This window comes from Prionailurus viverrinus, chromosome A3 (assembly GCF_022837055.1).
Source record: "Prionailurus viverrinus isolate Anna chromosome A3, UM_Priviv_1.0, whole genome shotgun sequence".
NCBI classification, from domain to species: domain Eukaryota; kingdom Metazoa; phylum Chordata; class Mammalia; order Carnivora; family Felidae; genus Prionailurus; species Prionailurus viverrinus.
In genome coordinates, this window is record NC_062563.1 from 16,252,903 (window position 1) to 16,273,738 (window position 20,836).

General features: G+C 46.9%; 1 protein-coding gene across 5 annotated transcripts; it reads right to left on the reverse strand.

Annotated features, from left to right (window-relative positions):
* Positions 1–767: 767 nt before the first annotated feature.
* On the reverse strand, positions 768–15,175 carry TTPAL (alpha tocopherol transfer protein like). 5 transcript variants are annotated; one of them, XM_047852032.1, is made up of 6 exons: positions 15,070–15,175; positions 14,512–14,570; positions 11,378–11,840; positions 9,064–9,257; positions 7,440–7,550; positions 768–5,075 (listed from the first exon to the last, which is right to left on the reverse strand). In XM_047852032.1, the coding sequence occupies exons 3-6, from the start codon at positions 11,823–11,825 to the stop codon at positions 4,797–4,799; spliced, it is 1,032 nt and encodes a 343-aa protein (XP_047707988.1). In that variant the 5' UTR covers positions 11,826–11,840; positions 14,512–14,570; positions 15,070–15,175; the 3' UTR covers positions 768–4,796. The 5 variants fall into 5 exon arrangements, with proteins under 5 accessions (XP_047707988.1, XP_047707987.1, XP_047707990.1 ...); XM_047852031.1 differs by having other exon boundaries at positions 14,512–14,624; positions 15,070–15,173; XM_047852034.1 differs by having other exon boundaries at positions 768–4,533; positions 4,787–5,075; positions 14,512–15,166.
* Positions 15,176–20,836: the final 5,661 nt, after the last annotated feature.

Here is a 20,836-nt window from a genome sequence, read left to right on the forward strand (position 1 = left end):
CTGTTTGCTTGGCTGTACTCTAAGAATAACTTGGCCTGTTGCTAGGAAACCTGGTATTACTCAAGAGTCAAGTGAATTGTACACGTGAGTGCTGAATTATACATAAGCATAAATAATGTCAGCATGTTGAAGAAGCCCTGGATCATACTTGAAACAGGAGAGTATTTCGAATCATCAGATCAGACAGTAAAAGGCACGCACGGCCTGGCTCTAACCATCAAGAGAAACTGGGCTCCAGTCTGACTACCTGGTTTTGAAACCCAGCTCCACTACTTGACTTGCTGTGTGTCCTTGGGCAAGCTGCTTAACTTCTCTGTACCTCGTTTCCCTCCCTCTGTACCTCCTTCTCTGTACCTTGCAGTACTATTACTTAAGTACACTTAAAGGTTAAATGAAGTTATCTATGTGAAATACTTAACGTAATGGATACCCAGCGCTTACTGGCACCAGGAACTGTTAGCTATCCTTGGAAGAATCTGAGCCCCCTCCAGAAAGTACAGCTGGGCCTTAAGAACTGAAACATTTGCATGTTGTCTCTACCATTGTGTGCAGTGAACACCATTCTCTGTATATGCTGGGGTCTTCTAAGTGTGCACGATCTTCGGAGGTGGCCAGCCCCAAGTCTAGAGGTGCATGGTGTTGCCACAGGGCCTCTCCCTATCTGATGTGGAAGGAGGCTCTGCCCAAGCCGCCATGTACCGTGAATCACAAAACTTCAGAACCTCTGTCCGAGCTGTCATTGTCGCAAAAGGACTCCACGCATAACCTACGGGGATTTTTTTATTGTTTCAGACCCAGTCATGCATACTAAAGTTACATGTTTTCACCACTTTGACTTAGAAAATGCACTAGAAAAATAAACTTTTTGGTCAGAACAAACACTGAAGTAGATGAATCCACCACCACGTGTCCATACTCAAAGCTAAACTGAATTTCAGTTTGAAGCGAGGAATGTGACCAGCGGCTGAAACGGTGCCCCAGTCTGGTCAGAAGATTAGCCCACCTTCCGGCCCTGTCGGAGTGGTGTCGGAGAGAGGTTGCGGGTATTCCACTGCCATGAGCTGTAAGCGAATCCACAAGAATCCCCTATGGCAGCTGAGTTTCTACCCAGCTAAACATGCTGGCCAGGGAGACCAAAGGAAAAGCAGCCGTCAAACGGTAAATTCATCACTAGCATCTCCATCCGTGAGCCACACCGGGCCTTCCTGTGGAACAAGATCTGTTAAGGAGGAATGTTGGATCTGATGACGCCTGTTACTTGGCCTGTCAAGCAAACCATTGCTGAGTCGGGAGAATAGGAAGGAATTTACTTTGGATTTATGAAATTAACAGATCCCCATACTGAGAGGCATCACCAGAACTGACAACTTTCCCGAACAGCTGAGAGGTTTCTGTTTGGTGTCTCCACATATCTCATGCCACAGAACAGCCACACTTACGCCATGACCTTGGTTAACACTTCACTTCCTAAATGGAAGAGGGGGCTTCAAGAGAAAACCTTAAAAGCTGAACACTTTAAAATGAAGTATTCTAATAATGCCACAACAGTACTACAGCTTTTGCCTCCCCAAATGAAAAAGTAATCTCATGACTGACCTTGAGAATCCCGTGGCATTTAAAGAAACTGCCCACCCAGGGAGAATTCAGAAAGGCTCAGTATCTTACAGGAGTTCAGGGACAATACCTCTTGCTGTCCTCTCTCTCTGGCAGAAATGTAGTATCTTAACAAGCCGAAGTGTTTGTAAACCTCTAAGGACATGTGGCTCCTTGTAAAAGCAAGATGAAATCTGGGGACGCTAAAGCCACTTCTGCCAAAAGCAAATAAACTCCAGAGAAGCCAGAGGTGTGCACAGTTGTTTCTGTAGCTTTCTTCCAGCCTCCCCCTGTGAAGGCAGAATAGGATTCCAGGAAGAGACACAATTTTCCAGATTCTGTATAAGAAGAGGAAGAAGACCCCCATCTTACCTAAGTTTACAGAGTCATTTGGCATTGACAGCTTCAGATGTCGATTCATTCAGACCTACATTTCCTATAAAGTAACCCAGATTGGCAGGGGAGGAGGGGGGAGGCAGGAAAGGCCTCCAAAAGGCAGAGTACAATGTCCCTGTAGCAGTAAAGCCAATTGATGCCGAAAACAGAGGGTTCAGAGCTGAGTGTAGATCCTTTTTATCATGTGATTCAGGGGTGTTCAGTGGCTCATCCAAGGCCACGGTAACATAAAGCCATTACTCGGGTCTCCTGATACACCATTCCTTTCCCTTTTCTATACCACAGTGCCCTGAATTTAGGGAAAAGTTACTTTTCAGGTGTTGGTGAAATGGGCCAGAATTTTTCCCTGAAGGAAGACACTCCCAGGTCTCCGGATGCTCCCTCATTTGGCCCATCAGTGTACCCCTACTACCGAGTCAGGCTCACTGGGTGCTCCCTTGGTTGTTCCCTCACCCTGCTAGGGAAACTTTACACAAATGCCTGGCGAAGCCACACAGAAACTGCCTTGATTTTCACCCAAGCAGTCCCAGTTTCACAGCTTGGTTCAAACCTCCTGAGGTGTCAAAGCTGTTTGATCTCTCTTTGAAGCTGCAGAAGACAGACAGATCTTAGCTCTGACTCCTTTCAGAAGCTGAATGCAACAGCTCCTTGGTCCAACTGGAGAGGCCTCGGAAACGGGCAGCATCCCGGTCTCTGACATACTTGTCCAGGTGAGCTTAAATACATATAAACTTCTGTAGTCAAATAGACACAGGCAAAACCGGCCAGGAATGCAATGCAGAGTTTAAACTTTGGAAACCTGGTGGGGCCAAATGGTTCATTTGTCCTTCATTGTAGCTTGCTGTTGGTTTTGTTTTTTAAACTCTTTCCTCTTTGAGATGTGAGAAAGCCTCTAACCAATTCCCACCTCCAAGCAGTTGGGTTCTGAACCATCTACTTTAGTCATCCTACTTGTGCTATTTTGATCTTTTCAGCAATGCTGGTCACACTGTCATCAGCAGACGGAACCGGAGGCTGCCAGGGGTATGCACTTGGGTATTTCCAGCTCTGCCAGGTCCCACGAGGATTCAGGGTTAGTATCTATGGTGAAAGGATCTTTCTCTGGAATTGGCACTAATGAGGTGAATAATTTCCACCACCAACTTCTCCAGACATTTTAAACAGTACTATACCGATGAAGAGCTTATTAACAATAGACTGGCCTTTGCATTTCAGAGTACCGTTCTCTACCTAACTGAGCTGTCCCCCTTGCCTGGTGGTCTAATAAATGCATGGAGAAGGTACTTATACAACACATAGTACTCGTCACTTTTTAACACCATGACTTTCAAGGAATGAATACAAAAGAAAATAGGTCAAAAGCCACCAAATGAACCACTTAATTTGATGCGTGGGCTAAGGCTAAATTTTTGACAGCAAAGGTCTAAAGTGCTGAAACGCAGAACTAACATTCAGTCTCGCTGGATAAGGTCTGTCCACCCACACCAGAGGCAGAGACTCAAGACGGTCTGCGAGGGTGGGGGCCCCAGAAGTGATCCAGCAATAACCTGCCCTTGCAATAATTTCCAGAGACCAAAATTTAAGAATCCCACTCAAGTCATTTAACCATTCCCCGCTGCCAGGTTTACAAGGTACCACTCCCTGAGGGGGAGCCTCAGGGATAGAAGGAATTCATACAAACCCTGGTCATCTCACCTGCCCTTTTCAAGTTTAATCCTTCCTGCAAGAAGGAAGTTCGTTATTGCCAGGTCCCAAGAATATACATACTAGTTTCCTTAAAGGCAGGGCCAGATGGTGACATACGCCTCTTGGAGAGGCCCAGATGTACCACAAAACAAGATCCAACCACTTGCATCTAGAGGCAAGAAAACCAATTTTTCTAGGCAGAAAGCCAACATCTAACATTCAGTAACTAAACCAAATCCCGAACGTCATGCCAAAGCCCTAGGCATCATTTCATCCAGCCTCATTTTACAGATGAGAAAGGTGAGGCCCACAGAGGCCCAGGTCTTGTCTACAGTCACACATCTGGGGCTAGAGCCCTGGTATCTTAATTCTTGGGCCAGAATTCTTTTAGCTACTCAGGTCTCACATCCAGCGTTTCAGGTTGAGTAAAATCATATACCTTTAGGATCCTGTATGATTCTATTGAGAACCAGGGCTAAGGCTTTATGGGTTTGGGAAAACTTCAGTTTCTATTGCAAGAGTCAACCAGTGAATCCCAGAGGTGCTTTGAAGTCTCGCTCCCAAATCTGATCATGAAGTGCTGCTTATGTCCTGATGCTCCCACGATTGAGTTAAGGTGCTTTCCAAACCCAGTGATGGCAGCTGGGGTCTGGACCTCAAACTAGAAATTTCACGATGAGGAACAGAGGTCTTTAGTTAGGGTTCATGCGAAAGACAAATTCCCAGAGTCTCACGTGTGGCCACCTGGTAGGCTTGGCCAAGTTATTTCACAGGCGTGTCGCCACTGGCCAGTCAGGTTGTTTTCTCCTGAATGTGGGACCAAAGTGACTTTGGTCCTGGTTTTTCTTGTTCCGACATCTGTAAGAACCAGATACAGCTTCCAGATTAATGGTTGCAAACCGAGATTCCAAACATTTGGGAATCACTGAGGACATTTTCCGTGTCTTCCATGGATTAATTCGAGTAACCAAGGGCTTACCCCGTGGCTCACCCTCAGAGCCCCACAGGATGCAATTCAATGACAAGGAGCAAGACTGACTCCGTGGCACCTCAAATTCTCCTTGTGCCTCCCCAAAGCAAAAGGAAAGGATTTAAAGATGGTGGCACTCACAGAGGACTGGCTAATAGCAGGAGTATAGCTGTGACTTCACGGCCCGCAGGGAATCATCACACTGCGCGTCTGAGCTCAGCCCCTCGGGCGGCAGGGCCTGGCCCAGGATGCTGTCACAGATGGGAACAGGTTGGCAGAACTCTCTCACAAAGTCCTCCTCCGAGGCCAGCAGCACCGCATTCCAGGCGGTGGTGTCCAGCTCTCCAGCTGTGCCCCCATACTCCTTGGGGAGAATGCTTCTTGGAAGGTTTGTGTGGAGAGAGTTCAGGTCAGACCCGTGGAGGAAAAACTAAAGGGGGGATGAGATGGAAACACACGTGTCCTCAGGTTAATCAGGATCGGTGGCCTGCAGGATAGGTAGGCGCTCAAACATCTGTTGACCTTATAAAGGAACAGTTGACGGCAACTCCGCCCTTCCAGTTCCTCAAAAAGCCCGAGGACCCTTAATTCCCTTCCTTATAACCCACGCACTGTTGGCTGGCCCTTCAAAGTATATCCGGGATTCGACCCCTTTGGAACCATGCCGCTAGGGCTTCTCCCCTGGGTTCCCACGATAGCTTCTGACCTGGTCTTCCTACTCACAGCCTGTCCTACAATCTCAGCTCTTCTCGGTGCTGGACGGTGCCGCTCCTCTTTGTACAACCTGCCAACGCTCCCACCTCACGCCCACAGGGCCTGGCATAGTCTTGCCCTTGCTGCTCCTCTGTCTCCCTCCTCCCTCCGCGGATGTGCTCCCACCTCAGGGCAGTGCCACTGCTGATTCTCTTATCTTTATGCTCACTCTCTCAGGTCTTTGCTCAAGGCCAGCTTCTCAGCGATGCCACCTCTAACCACCCTGTTGAAGGCTACATCCCCTTGCCCCCGTTCTATACTATCCCGTTTCTCTGCTGAATTTTTCTCCATAGCACTTACCACATTTTAATACTAGGTAATACACATCCGCTGTCCGTGTCTCTCTCTAGAATGCAAGCTTCCCAGGGGGCAGAGATTTTGGTCTATATTGCTCATCTAGAACATACTTGTACATAGTAGTTAAGTGATACATATTTTTGAATGAGTGAATGAGCATATGAAGGATGAAATGAACAGGATAATGGACCACAGATACGGTCATTTCATAGATATAAAAGGCCTCTTCCAAAGGCTGCTTTGGCAGCCTGGGGTGCCTGGGTGGCTCAGTTGGTTAAGCATCTGACTTTGGCTCAGGTCATGATTTCACGGTTCGTGAGTTCGAGCCCCGTGTCGGGCTCTGTGCTGACAGATTGGAGCCCACTTTGGATTCTGTGTCTCCCTCCCTCTCTGCCCCTCTCCCGCTCGTGCTCTGTGTCTCAAAAATGAATACACATTAAAAAAAAATTTTTTAATAGAATTAAAAAAAAAAAAAAGGTTCCAAACAGTATCTCCAGGTACTAGGCAGGGATGCTACTAAATTAGCAATTCTCAAGCCAAACTGTGCATCAGAATTACCTTAAGTAGAGTTTAAAAACACAGACTCTTGGGCTTCACCCCTAAACTAGAGTTAAAATCTTCAGGAAAAAGGTCCCGGAATCTGGATTTTATTATTACTATTATTAAAAATTTTACTTTTAAGTAATCTCTACACTCGACATGGGGCTGGAACTCCTAACCCCAAGATTCAAGAGTTGCATGTTCTACTGACTGAGCCAGCAAGGTGCCCCCTTGTCTGGATTTTAAATTCCTTCCCCTGCAACCCTGAGATTCTATCTCTATGTGTTTCCTCTTTGAAAAAGAGTACATAGGGCGCCTGGGTGGCTCAGTTGGTTAGGCGTCCAACTTCGGCTCAGGTCATTATCTCACAGCTCATGATTTCGAGCCCCGTGTCGGCCTCTGTGCTGATAGCTCGGAGCCTGGAGCCTGCTTCGGATTCTGTGTTTCCTCCTCTCTCTGCCCCTCCCCCACTTGTGCTGTGTCTCTGTCTCTCAAAAATGAGTAAATGTAAAAAAAAAAAAAGAATTTTTTTTAAATAAAAAAAAGAAAAAGAGTACAAAATTCAAGACCATCTTTGGAGGGACCATAATATTCGTAGGCCTGGGGAAGAAGGAGAAAAATACGAACCACATTTAATTGCAGTCCTCAGAGAGGCTGAGGGAGAAGACGTGGCTCTTCTAGGTCAGCACCATCTATCCTTTGTTAAATAACAGGTAAGCTACAACTCACAAATCTCATAAACCTTGAATTATTCCACAAACTTGATATAGCAAGACAACAAATCAGGTAAATGGGAGGCCTTAAAAATAGCGTTTTTAAAGCCCAAGGAGCTGTAGTAAGAAATCGCCATAACTTTTCAACTATCTGCCTGAGACTACGCTTTTCCATGCCCTCTTGCACACAAAATACAATGTTGGTTCGCAGTGCCCAGGCCAGGATATTAAAGAGTCTAAATGACTACACAGCAGAGAAGCTCTTACGATACCAATCCCACTTTGCTCTCTCCACTGCCAAATATTCTGATTAATTTTATCTTCTTCTCACAGAAAGGACTGTTCATTTAGTTTATCTGTAACTCTGTACTTTCCAAATTAATCACTCCAGGGCAAAAATAATAAACTAAAAGAAGTTTATCAATGTCACCAATAAAGGAGCAAAAACAAAAAAAAAATCAAAGTATCAAGTTAACAGAATCATCACTTACTCTGTTTGCTATTTTCTCCTTCAGAAATGGTTTTATGATGGCAAAAATGCCTTTAAATATTCGAGGTTCATTCACTACATGGACTGCTTTTATCCGAATGGGGAAGCCATCCTGTGAGGGAAGGGAAGGAGGTGTTAGAACAGGTCGGGTGCCTGCAGACTGTTTCCACAGCCTGCCTTTCTCATTTAAGTCTTCTTCATTAGGCCCCCAAATTGGTTTGGTGTGATTCTCAGGGCCTCATCAAAGATGGCCCACGTGGGGGCTAACCAGGAAGATAAGCCTCAGAGAAAGAGTCTCTCTTGGGACCTAGACTTAGGCAAATAAGTGCAGGGCTGCTCCTCTTGTAGGGGTGGAGGGGGGGGCGAGAGGGGCCATAAAAAGGCCAGAGCCTGTGGATCAATGTAGCAAACATCAGACCTTCAGGATCAGTGTCGCCCAAAGAGTGTTTCTCAGGACAGTACTAGGTGTGATTGGAAAAAAGGTTCCACAGTAGGTAGGTTTGAGAATAGCAGATCACAGAGTCACACAGTTTCCTTAAATGTGACACTGTTTGCGTGCAAATGTTTACAGTCACATTCACAAGAAAGGGACATGCTACACCGCACCTCCCAAACTTATTTAACCCTGGGACTTTTTTTCCCCCAGATTACCTTCCAAGACTAGAAAATATGATCCAAACTCATTATGCTGATACTTGAATCTACACAGTAGATCAAAAGAAGAGTGGGAGCTCAGGAAAGCCAGAGTATTAGCTCGTTGCCAGAATTCACATTTCTGATAACGACCGAATGTAACACTGATGTCGAAATAATCAGCCTGGTAACAGTAGGGGCTTACACACATTGTGGGATTCAGAGAGGAAACTGTTGTATGTCTGGTGCCCCACAGCTCACGAGAGACTGCACCCACAAGCTAGTCGGGGGAATGAGGAGCCAAAACTGTTACAGCTGGGAGACTCAGGCCAGGCTACGCCTGTGAGGGCTTGGGGTCGCCATCCATCTAAAAGGAAAAGTAATTCGTGCTCGCTTAGGCAGCACGTATGCTAAAAAGGAACACAAATTCTTGCCTTGTCTATCTCAGAGGACTCCCTGTAGGACTGAATGAGATAATGACTATAAAAGCACATTGCAAACCGTTGAACACTGTGCACATATGGGAGGAACTTTCCGGTTCCCGGCACTTGTGTCCTGAAATACAGAACACGCAAAATGTGAAAGCATCTGTCCAAAACAGTCCAACAGGCTCCCCGGCCCTAGGTCCCAGAGGGCAGGACAGGCAGTCAGACGGAAACACAGATTCTCAGTTTCATTTGTTCAAAGTGCTCCTCTGTCTTCTGGAGCAAAGAACCCCCCAAAAAATGTGCAGAAAGCATTTCTCTGGTTGTTTGGGCTCTTGCCCTAAAGCTGATCTTGCCCAGACTGAAGGCACCTCAGAAACTACTGGAGAACCTGACGAGAGTGTGTGGTAAGTAGGGCACCTACATTTCTTCCCATAATGCTTTTGCATCTTTCAGGTCATTGGAGAAGTGGGGTTTGTGTAGCACATGGGCTCTGTGGTAAATGGACAGGCCCTGGGGAAAGCCAAAACCATCATGGAGCAGGCACACAACAGACAAGGGCCATACCTGAAGGATGCCAATCACCTTTTTGGCTATAAAAGGGCCAAAGTGAGATGCTTTTGATAAGCTCACTCCTTTGTAGTCTGCAAGAATTACAATTCCATTCACCTGGGTTTCTTCAGACTGAATGAGTTTTTCTAATGTCAAGTATATGGCTCGGATGTTTTCGGTAATTGGATAGTTGCTCGGTATCCATCTGTCTGAGGTCATAAGAAACAGAATGTTACAGAGATGAATACAAACAGGTAACCCACAGGCTAAGATTGATCTCCTTGCTAGAACTCTTGTTTAAAGATGGAAAGAAAGATATTCTACTGGCCTGACTGTTTAGGTTAGTAAATGGGACGCCTTAAGCAACAGCTGATGTTCTTAATTCCAAATACAGCAGCACATTGTGAAGTGGAAATGCCATTGGGTGCTGCGGTTAAAAGCATCAGCTCTGAAGTCAGACACACCCAGGGGTTTGCAACTAACTAGCTGTGTGACCCTGGGTGAGTTACTTCCTCATTCTGAGCCCACATCTCCTCAGCAGAATGGGATAATAACACTAACCTTAATGGACATCTGTGCCTCTGCCAACAGATGTGTCCCCAGATTTTTATACCACCACCCTGAGCTACCTCTTTCCATGCTAGCCGGGCAGTTTGGGTAAAACTGACCTGACTCCTGACTGCAGAGGTGGGCTTGGTCAATGCGGGTCTCACCTCCTCCTAGCCACAGCATGTGATCCAAGCCAGATCAAACAGAGCCAAAGGGACTCAATTCTGGGACCTCGGCCCTTTGGAAAGAAAAGATCTCTCTTCCCTCCGGTAGTGGTGAGGCCAGGAGCCAGAGACTCAGGGGCCCCACGAGGCAAGAGCTGGCCTGACACTGAAGCCTGTACCAAGGGAGGCAGAGATAGAGACAGCTTTCCAGTGCTGTGGTTTGAGCAAAGTCCCCTTTCTGGATGCTTCTTTAATATTCCCTATATATTTAAGGAGTCCTTCCTTTCTCTGGGAAGAAGATGAAAATGACAACTTTTGACTATTAACCCTATTCTCAAGAAAATCCCACCGAGACCGGTGTGTCCTTTTCTTAGGAAGATAAAACTCCACGTGACTGTCACCACCAAGGGGATATGAAATATGCACAACATTCGTATGGAAAAAGTCTTTGTCCAAAAACTGTGCCAGCTTGCTGTTTAATGTTGCTGCCAATTAGAGCTGCTTCTACATAACTGGATTTCATCCTTTTCAGTCACATATGTCCCAAAAGAGCTTATAAAAAGGCAAAGCTAATAGCCAGTTGACAACAAAACCTCCTGTGTATGCCTCTTCCTAAAAAGTTGCATCGGTGGGAAGGGTCTAGCTCTGCTCTAGACACATCGGGAAAATCCACCTCGCAAGCAAAGGGTTGAAACCACGCAAGCAAAGAGGTGAAATCAGTGTGCTAATCTGTTTTGTAATATCCTTATGAGTTGAGTACAGAGGAGTAGCAGAAAAAAAAAAAAATTCAAAAAAAACCCACAGCTGACTGGTTCCTAGGGCTCCCGGTGCCCTAAAATCTCCACTGCATTGCTTATTTTAAAATAAAATAAAAAATAAGGTAAACAATCCCAGTTTTGGCAAGTGTCTAAAATAGCAGATAAATCAGTTAACACTGTGCCTGGGACACACTAAGGGCTCAAGAGGATGGTTAATCTCCAAAGAGGGTTTGGTAAATGACCAAAGCACCTGGTGACATGGAACTTCAAGGCAGAGGAAGGCACAGGGAGGTCTCTATTCCCCTTCAGGCGTCCCTTTAAGAGGAGTGTTACGAGATGTCCTGATTAATACCCACGAAGTGCTAAGATGGAAAACTGAATCTAAAGTCCATGGATGTCTTAACAAAGTAGAGGAGCGATACCAGATCTCACCATGTGCACAGAGGAAGCAAAAGCCACTCTACAGAATGAAGGGGGAAGAAGATATGCACAGGACAGCAGGAACGTGTGGCCCAGAGAGATGCACAGACTGACAGACACAGGCAGGACAGGGAGAATGGCTGGCTTAGTTCACAATGGGGGAATGAACTGGATCCTGGTTCTGGGGTGCCGGGCCCAGTGAGAGCTACACCTTCAGCTCGCTGGTTCCTCGGGATGCTCATGTCTTTCTAGACTAACTCCTCCCCCCCCCCTTTTTTTTTTTCCTAAGCCAGATTGAGTAGTTCTTTGTCATTTGTAATCAGAAGAGCTTTGGCTGTAACAGGGAGAAAACAAACAGGAAAATATAAGGGAGAGAGGGCGCCAGACACACATCGCAAACGGCCGGGATGCGCGCGCCCGAAGAGTCTAGGGCGATACCTGGGCGGATGCAGAGGATATGGCAGCCGCGGGGGTCGGTGTGGGGCAGCACGGTGAGGAAGCCGGAAGCGAGGACATCCTTTACGGCCGAGGGCTTCAGGTTATTGAAGACTTCAGGCCAGCTTCGCCGGCAGCTGTGGTAGTTGACCAGGAGCTGCAGGGCCCGGTCGTAATCAAACTTGCGGGCTCGGAGGAAGCGCAGCAGGAAGGCGTCGTCCAGGGACGTGCTCAGGTTCGGACACTCCTTCCGCACCATGTCACGGAGGGCCTGCACGTCTCGAAGTCTCCATTCTGGCTTCTCCTGCAGCTCTTCTCTGGCTTTGGTGACCAGTTCTTCTGTCAGTGAGCACACATAGCCCGGGGGCTCGGGAGGTGGCGGCGGCAGCTCATTCTCCGAGAGTGAGGCCGCGGAGGGGCTGGTCCTGGGAGAGTCGCTTTCTTCGGACATTAGCTACCAGGATCCCTGCCAAGACACCAACCCCAAAGCCAAGTCAACAGAGCCCGGCCCTGCTCGTTTCAGGGCAGCACGATGTGTGTGTGTGTGGGGGGGGGGGGGGGGGGGGGGACAGGCACACTTTTGTCAGAGCAGTGGTTCTCAACTGGGGCAACGAACTGATCTGAACCACGTGCCTAGGTCCAACCCCAGACTGAACGAAGCCCACATTTCCACGGAGGCCCCCGGGCAGCTACAGCAGGGCATGGACACTCCTCACCAAACACCGTGGCCTTGCTGACAGATGTAGGGACGGTTGCTCAGTCTACTCGTAATTAAGGAAATGTGAATCAAAAGTCTGAAACTGGTGAAAATACTTGATATTTTTGCTGATATGCTTGCTGTTGGTCAGAGAATAAACTGGCATAGCCTCTTCGGAGGGCAGCTTGTCGATACGGACCACAATTTAAAACCACACACCTGTTGCCCAGCATCCGGTTTCTAGGACATACACTTGCATGTGTGTGCAAAACAGACACCCAAGGATGATCACTTCAAGTGCTAATTATAATGGGAAAAGATAGGAAACACTGTAACTGCATACCAGTTGGAGACTGGTTAAATAATATTATAAGAATGGGATACTATTCACTCATAAAAAGGAATTAAGCAGGCCTTTATAAATGACACACTACGGAAAAGAAAGCAAGAGGCAGAATAATGTGTATAATCTCATTTATATTTTAAAAATGTATTCATATATACTTGTGAATGCACCTAAAATTTCTGGAAGGAAATACAAGAAAACTGTTATCAATGGTTCTGTCTAGGGAGCAGTACTGGACAGCTGGACATTTAAAGAGGAGAGAGACTTTACTGTACCATTTGACTTTTCTACCATATACACATAGGACTTATCCTGATGGCCGTGAAACCATGCTGATGGACTCTCCCGCTGGGATGGAACATAACTGATGAATGACCCCAGCTGCCAGCCCTCTGGATGCACCATCCAGGTAGATGCCACACTTTCCACAGACTGTCCCCAGCCAGTGACTGAGTGAAACGCGGGCTTCCTCTAACAGGCAACTTTGCCTTGAAGACTCCTGATCAGCCTGGCCGAAACTTCCGTGGGACTGCAGTCCATGACCTCCTACCCAAACCTCCCTCTCAGGGGGTAGATTCGGATCATTGTTTGAAGGCTCTCCCTGACTTCTCCAGTTCTCCTCCCTTTTATGCTTCACAGGCACTGCCTCAAATTCATTTCTTGCCTGTCTCACCTCATCCTGGTGTCTGCTTCTTGGAAGATCTGAACTAATACATTTATTGAATAAAAAACAAAAACAAAACAGCTGTTTTTAGATATTCCAGGAACAAGGTGGTAGCAGCTGCCCAGTTCCAAAGCCCAAGCTCTTGTCCACAGACTGCCACCGATCCCTGACTCCCAAGCTCAACCAGGAAAGCAAGGACCATCTCAGGGGTCTCTTCATGTGGGCGGTGACCAGGTAACTCCCCCTAAATGTTAGGTCTGCCCGCTCTGTCCCTTGCATTCTAACCTCCAGCCCCACCCAGCTGCTTTCACTCCCTTCCAAAGCTGGGTTTTCTTGTCTTGTTCACATCCTGTTTTCTGTGATCAGCATGCTCTTCCTCCAGTTCTTCACCTAATACTCATTCATCCTTAAGTCCCACTTAAATGCCACTTCATTCACTCAACAAATATTGAGTACTTCCTATGTACCAGGCTCTCCTCTGGGCACTGGAGATACACTAGTGAACAAGCAAAAAAAAAAAAAAAAAAAAAAAAAAAAGTGCCTTTGTTGAACTTAGATTCTAGCGGGAGAGGCAGACTATAAGTGAAATAAACTGTGTAATCTACCAGACAAAAGTGTTATGATGAGAAGTAAAGCAGGGAAGGGGCTTGGAGTTACCTGGGAATTGGGGCTGCAATTTTAAATAGGATGGTCAGAGAAGTCCTCACCTAAATGACATTTGAGCAAAACGAAGCAGATGAGGGAACAAGCCACGTAGGTATCTGGAGAATAAGGGCAAAGCCACAGGCAGGAACACATCTGGCTTTTGCGAAGAACAGACAGGAGGCCAGTCTGGCTAGAGCCAAACGAGCCAGGTGGAGAATATTAGCAGATGAATTTATAGAGGTACTAAGGGCCCCATAGGTACAGGGCTTTGAGGGCCAGTAAGAACTTTGACTGTTACTGAGTTTGGTGGAGGCTATCTGAGTGGAGTGATGTGATCTGATTTATATTTTAAAGGATCACCCGGCTGTCTCCCAAATGGATTGTAAGGGGATAAGGACAGAAGCAAAGAAAGAGACCATTCAGAGGCTACAGAAGTAACCCAGGGAAGAGACGATGGTGCTTGAAGCAGGAAGACTTCTTCAACTCCAGGCCAGGGTAGGAGCCTCCCCACCAGCTCCTTAGCATAGCATTCTCCCTCTGTTGTAACCGTGGGCAATTTGTGGGCAGCATCCATTATCTGTCTTGTTCATCACCCTAAACCCAGCACCTAACAAAGTGTCAGACATATAATCTGCGCTCCATAAATATTTGCTGAATGAGTGGAATCGGCTTGGCGGAGGAATGCTAAGTGAGGAATGAAACAACATTCCTGGTTCACAGGACCCACCCTGGGCTGTTTCCATGGAGTCACCAACAGATGCCTGTAATCTCAATCGGGTGCTTACCTGGGAGACAGACTGTAGTGTCCATAGGCTATAGGCCTAGCCTGGCACATGACGGTGCTCTGTAAATATTAGCGGACGATATGAGGTCAAGTGATGTGCTGGAGGGTACACACCTAGTGAGGCAGAGCAGGGATGCGTCTAGCCCCACGCTGGCTCTACCTCCCCCTGGAGCTTCCTGTTTAATCTCCAGGGCCTCGGTAGTGTCAAGCTCAGAGCAAGACTCAGTCAGTCTCCAGAATGAACTGATGGATGGGCGTATGGATGGGTGCAAACACCGTTTGTTACGGTGAAGCCTGGAATCTTCCTCACCTGGAACCCATCGCCTTCCTACCCACCCCACCAAGAAGAGGCCAGGAAGCCATCGTTTCTGGAGCCCCAGAGACCCCACGTCCCGTCGACAACCTTCTGAGGCCCCCCACTTCCGGCTGTCACCCCTTCCCCAAGTGTCCCATTTCCTGGGGTCTCTCTCCTCGGGTCCTTCACTTCCGGTTTTCCCTCCCTCTCAGGGGTCCCTCTCCCCGACCCCCATGACACACGGGTGGTCTCGCGGGCACTCACCGGCCCGGCTACGGGGCGGAGCGCGGGTCAATCGGCGGCGGGAGCCTCGTCCGGCAGCGCACACAGAACCGACCCGCACTCCCTTCCCGGCCGGCCCGGCCCCTCGCGCCGGAAGTGACGTACGCGGGGCGTGGGAAGGCGAGGCGCCGCCCGTGAGTGCGCATGTGCATCGTCTCGCCGCAGTGCCGGCCCTCTGTCCCCACCTAGCGGCCAAGTCTGTGCTCTGGAGGACTCAGGCCTGCGGAGAGGCTAGTTGGCAGGGTCAGGGAGCCTGAGCCGCTTTGGGTGTACAGACGGGGTCAGGGAGGCCCAAAGAAATAAGGAAGGAAGCTGCCATTTCTGAAAACATACCTCCATGTAGCTGGTGTTTTACACCCATTGTCTTATTATCCTATTTATGGAATCCCCGTATTTCATGGAGGGGGAATTGGCAATTGGTGAAGTAAAGGGCTTCCAACCCAGACCTCTTAGACTAGCATGCCAGGATTCTTGCTTCAGGACTGGCTGCTGCAAAGGGGGAGATGCCAACCTAGAGGACATCGGTCTGAAGTTGAGTTACCTCAGGCCTCAGCTTCCTCATCTGTAACATGATTCTTGCTTTGAAATCCCTTTTGAGTATTGTTTGTTTCCTGCTTTGGGACTCATAAAGCCCTTCAGAAAGTGGTAGCTTGAAAAAGGCTTTGCTGCCCCATCCCGGTTCATTAAAACCCCCAGCACCATCACCCCCCCCCCCCCCCTGCAACCACCACCACCACCATATATTTTATGCAACTACAGCTTTGAAACAAAGATCCTGGGTCACTCTTTCAAGTGGGAAAAGACACAAAACCATTACTAGAGAGAAATTCTGTGGCCTGGGAGAGCTGAGAGCCCAAATGTGTATACAAGAGATGATCTTATACAATCTCTTCCTTCCTCCAACCCAGGGGCAAGAGGAGCTCTAGGGAGATAGGAACTGATCCACGAGGGCCACAAAAGCATGGCAGTTTCTGCCAGATCCCAGATTCTTAGGGAAAGTGGGGGAGCCTGGGAATCATAAGTTTTGACTTTTGCTCTGGCTCCACCACTTCTAGGATAAAATACAAAACTTTCAGTTAAATTTGAATTTCCAATAAGCAACAATTTCTTTTTAAGTGTAAGTATGTCTTGTACAACATTTGGGATATACTTAGATGAAAAAATTTATTACCTATCAGAACTTCAAATTTAACTGGACACCCTGATTTTTTTGTGTTTGGTTTATTTTTCTCCATCCATCTATGTATTGGTTTCCTGTTGCTGTTACAACAAATTGCTACAAATATAGTGGCTTGAAACGACACAAATTTATTCGATTACAGTTCTGCAGGTCGGAAGTCTAAAATCAAGGTGGTGACAGGGATGCATTCTCTCTGGGGACTTTAGCAGGGAATCCATTTCTTTGCCTCTTTAGCTTCTAGAGGCTACTTGCATTCCATAGCTCATAGCTCATTCCTGAAATCACTTCAACTCCTTACTTTTTGTTGGCACATCTCTACTGACTCTGATCCTCATGCACCCCTCTTTGAAATTTTTAAAAATATTTCTTGTGGTAAGAACACTTAACATGAGATCTATACTTTTAACAATTTTTAAAGTGTACAATACATTATTGTTGAGTACAATGTGTCCTGCCTCCCTCTTATAAAGACTCCTGTGATTACATTGGGCCCACCCAGATAATCTAGGATTATCTCCCATCTCAAGATCATTAACTTAATCACATCTTCAATGTTCTTTTTGTCACATAGGTAAGATATTAACAGGTTCCAGAGAATAGGACAATAATATCTTTGGGGTGCCATTATCCAGCCTACCACCATCTGGCAACCCTGTTCCCATCTATGTGACTGTAGCCAAGTCACTCAAATTTCCAAAGCCTATGGTTCCTCATGAGCAAAAAGTGTATTAAATAAGATCATAAGAGGAAACACCTTGGCCCTTGCCAGGCATACAGTGTTTTTACAAATGACAGCTCTGGTGGCAACGGGGGAGGGATGATCCTATCCAAACCATGCTGTCCTAGGGGTGGTGGCTCAGTGGGTTAAGCATTGGACTCTTGATCTTGGCTCAGGTCATGATCTCACAGTTCGTGAGTTCGAGCCCCACAACAAGCTCTGTGCTGACAGCATGGAGCCTGCTTGAGATTGTGTCTCTCCCTCTTTGCCCCTCCCCCACTCAGTCTGTTTCTCTCTCTCTCTCTCTCTCTCTCTCTCTCTCTCTTTCTCTCTCTCTCTCTCTCTCTCTCCAATATATACACTCAAACCATGCTGTCCTAGTCATTGAGATAAACCCCTTCACTCAGATCCCGGACCCATTGGTGGTACCATCCAGGTTGCAATCCCAGATACTGCCAGCAGGGGGAGAAGAATATTGTTCTAGAACCTGGTCTCAAGGGCAGGGGAAGGGTGGGACAAGATTCAGAGATGCCCCGGAAGTCCCTGCCCCATCCTTCAATTGAGGGCCATTACTTTTGGTTCCTCTTGGTGTTACATATCATGGAACCAAGTTATCTCAGGATTAGAAGAGTCTCAGATACTTAACAAAAAGAGAGTTTTCATATTTTGAGGGATTATATACACCAGGCACTCTACCAAATAGTTTGCTTGTATGATTTCAATTATGCCTTACTACAACCCTGTGAACAGCAAGCTAGGATTTTCCTCTGTCCAGATGAGGAAACATCTTTCCATTTCCCCTCTACAGAAAGGGAAAGTCACTTGTCTAGGGGCTCAAGATAGTCAATGAAAGAGCTGGTTTGGGGCCCAAGTCTGTATGACAGCACAGCCCCCAATTTTACTTTGCCTAAGAGGTTACTTTGCCTGTTTGTTCTTACAGGCTGGGAAGCAGACTCAGAGAAGAAGAAGAAATTGCCCATGTTTATATGATGAATCCATGGTTGAGCTGAGATTTGAACTTCTGTCTTTGACTTTTCTGCACTGGACACTCAGAAGTAACACACACTGAACAACCCTCCAAAAGATCCATTTGCTCATGGGTAAAATGGGGGGCAGGTGGTTCCCATTGTCCAGAGGGTCCTTAGAAGGATTCAGTAGAATGGCATGTGCAGAGTTCTGGTACATTGGATCATGACACGTCTGTTAACTTGTGATGACCACCCCACTCGAGAGCAGAAAGATCACCAGAGGGAGGGCAGCTTGCTCTGCATTTTGGTTTGGAGGGCTGCAAACATCCTGCCCTCCAAGCTTCATCCAGTCTCTGGAGAAAGAAATCTGGGCATTGGGTATGTGCTAAAGGCGGCCAGAAATGCCTGAGCTGTCACTGTTTTCAGAGCATGTGATTCTGAGCTCAGACAATCTCCTAGAACCAGTTTTAGTATTGATTGTAAGCCATAAGCCATCGAGGCTACCAAATGGACTTAGAAACCAACCTGATGATAGTACAATTTCAGCTGCAACAAAGCTAATAATTGCAATTGATTGAAATGCATCAAACACGTTCCAATAAGTTCATATGACATTCAGCCAACACACTAACTGATTGTCTTCTGAGGATGGCATAGAAACAAATTATATTCTTGGAAACTATGTAAATAAAAGAAAAGAGTCAAGTATTTGTCCCACCTTTCCAATTTGGAACTGTACCACTGAGTGACCAAATAATAGATTAAGAAAACCATTTTCTTATAAAACTACTACAATTGATGCAGGAAGGCAAAATAATACAATGTTGCTATTTTGCCAGCTGCCATGAATTAATGTATGTAGCTGTTGTACCCAGTAGCCGGTAATATCAAAAAAGAGCAAATTCCAGCCACGTATGTGCTTCTTGATAAAAGAAGGACTACCTATAATCACACCAGAGGGATGGAAACTGGGTCTGACTCAGCTGCTAATATACAAGTAATGCAGAGGTCAAAGGGCCATGTCGAACTGTATACTGTGAGGATATGAGAGACAAAATCCAGACTTTGAGGAACTCTATGGGTCAAGCAGCATAACAGATAAATTTCAAGGAAAAGAAAGAGATATAAGGGGAATCTATGGCTTAAAACACATGCTTAGTTTCTTCTAATGGGCGAAACTGAACTACAGTATCTTAGGGATGCACACTCATATGATTAAGCAAGGAAATAATTACTCTAAAAGTCAGGCTACTAATTACTTTTGTGGGGGGAGGGCTATGATTGAGATGGGGTACATGGAGGGGCTCCTGGGGTCACTGGCAAAGTTTTATTTCTTGACCTGGGTGTTGGTTATGAGGGCATTTGCCCCTGAAATAATCACTAAGCTACAAATTTAATTTGTATGATTTTCCGCATCTGTGATTTGTTTCATAACATAAAGTTTTTAAAAGATGAAAACAGAACTACCTACCTCACTCTGTGTGTGTGTGTGTGTGTGTGTGTGTGTGTCCGTATACACATGTTTGAATATATGGATACGGCCTGGTACATAGTAGGTACTCAATGAATATGAGTTCTCTTCCCTGTTAATCCTGTCAAACAGCCTTACTGGTGTGATTTCAGCACTATTACCAACATGTCTGACTCATCAAAAGTAGTTAATGCTTATTAAGTGATTATTACATTCCAGGTACTGTTCCCAGTACATCTCATCTAACTGCATCCTCACAACCCTATTATTTTTATTCCCATTTTACAGAGAAGAAATGGAGACTCAGAGAAGTCACCTGTGGCCATGCAGAAGGTGGTGCAGCAGCCTCGTTTTGAACCCAGTAACTCTGCCTCCATAGTCCATGCTCCCCCCCCACCACCCCCGCCAACCCCGCATATATAACGTACTGGTCCAGCGTCCCTGTTTGCCCGAATAACTTCCCCCATCAAGTGCCTGCCAGTGTGTGCCACCCCCTGACACTCATTACCTGAATCTCACAACAACCCTGGCAGGCAAAGGTACTTGTTGGTTTGCATTTGACAGGTGGGAAAATTGGACTCAGGCAAAGGAACTTGCCCAGAGTAAATGGTAGTTGGTCCGGGGGGGGGGGGGGGGGCATAAATTGTGGATGGGGAGGGTTCATACTCTTTGGCCCTTGGGATTCTAAAGAACAAAATGTTCCATACTCTTCAACAGATGCTCATCTGATGGATCTGACCCAGTCTGAGGTCATGGGTTGCCCAACCAGCCGTCCAGAGCCTGACTTGGCTTGAGAAGTGTCCAGACCAGGGCTGGGAGAAGTCAAGGGCTTGGCAAGCACCAGACATGCCTGACCCCAACCACGAGGTCATGCGAAGCTTGTGACCCATAGGCCTGGCATGCCTCAAGGAGACAGAGACTTCTGTTACTCTGTGTGCAAGGCTTTTTGCTCACAAATCTTGGAATCAGGGCCCAGAATAGGGCTGGCCACCTCTCTGAGCTTGAGATAAAGACATGTGTGCAGCTGGCTGTGCAGATTTCCCACAAGAGGTGAGAGCCCGCTGTGTTTTTCTGGTCACACATTGATTTTTGAATCTGAGTCAGCATGACTGCTTGGAGGTACGGGCAGTCCTATCTGTTCCCAGGGGCCCCTGATCCCAGCTGGGCTGAAGCATTTCCAAAACAGGGCCTGGAATGGTAGGGGACCAGCAAGAGTGGAGACTCCATATCCCCTGCCCCACAAGTACCAGCTTAAGAGTCCACCCGGTCCACCCTCCACTGTATTATGAACGTCCAGCAGTACTGAGTCCTTACCAAATGCCAGACACTGTGCTATGCACTTTATATATATTCACTCCACCAACCTTGTGGAGATGCTATCACATAGGGGCTCTTATGAGTACCATTGGACA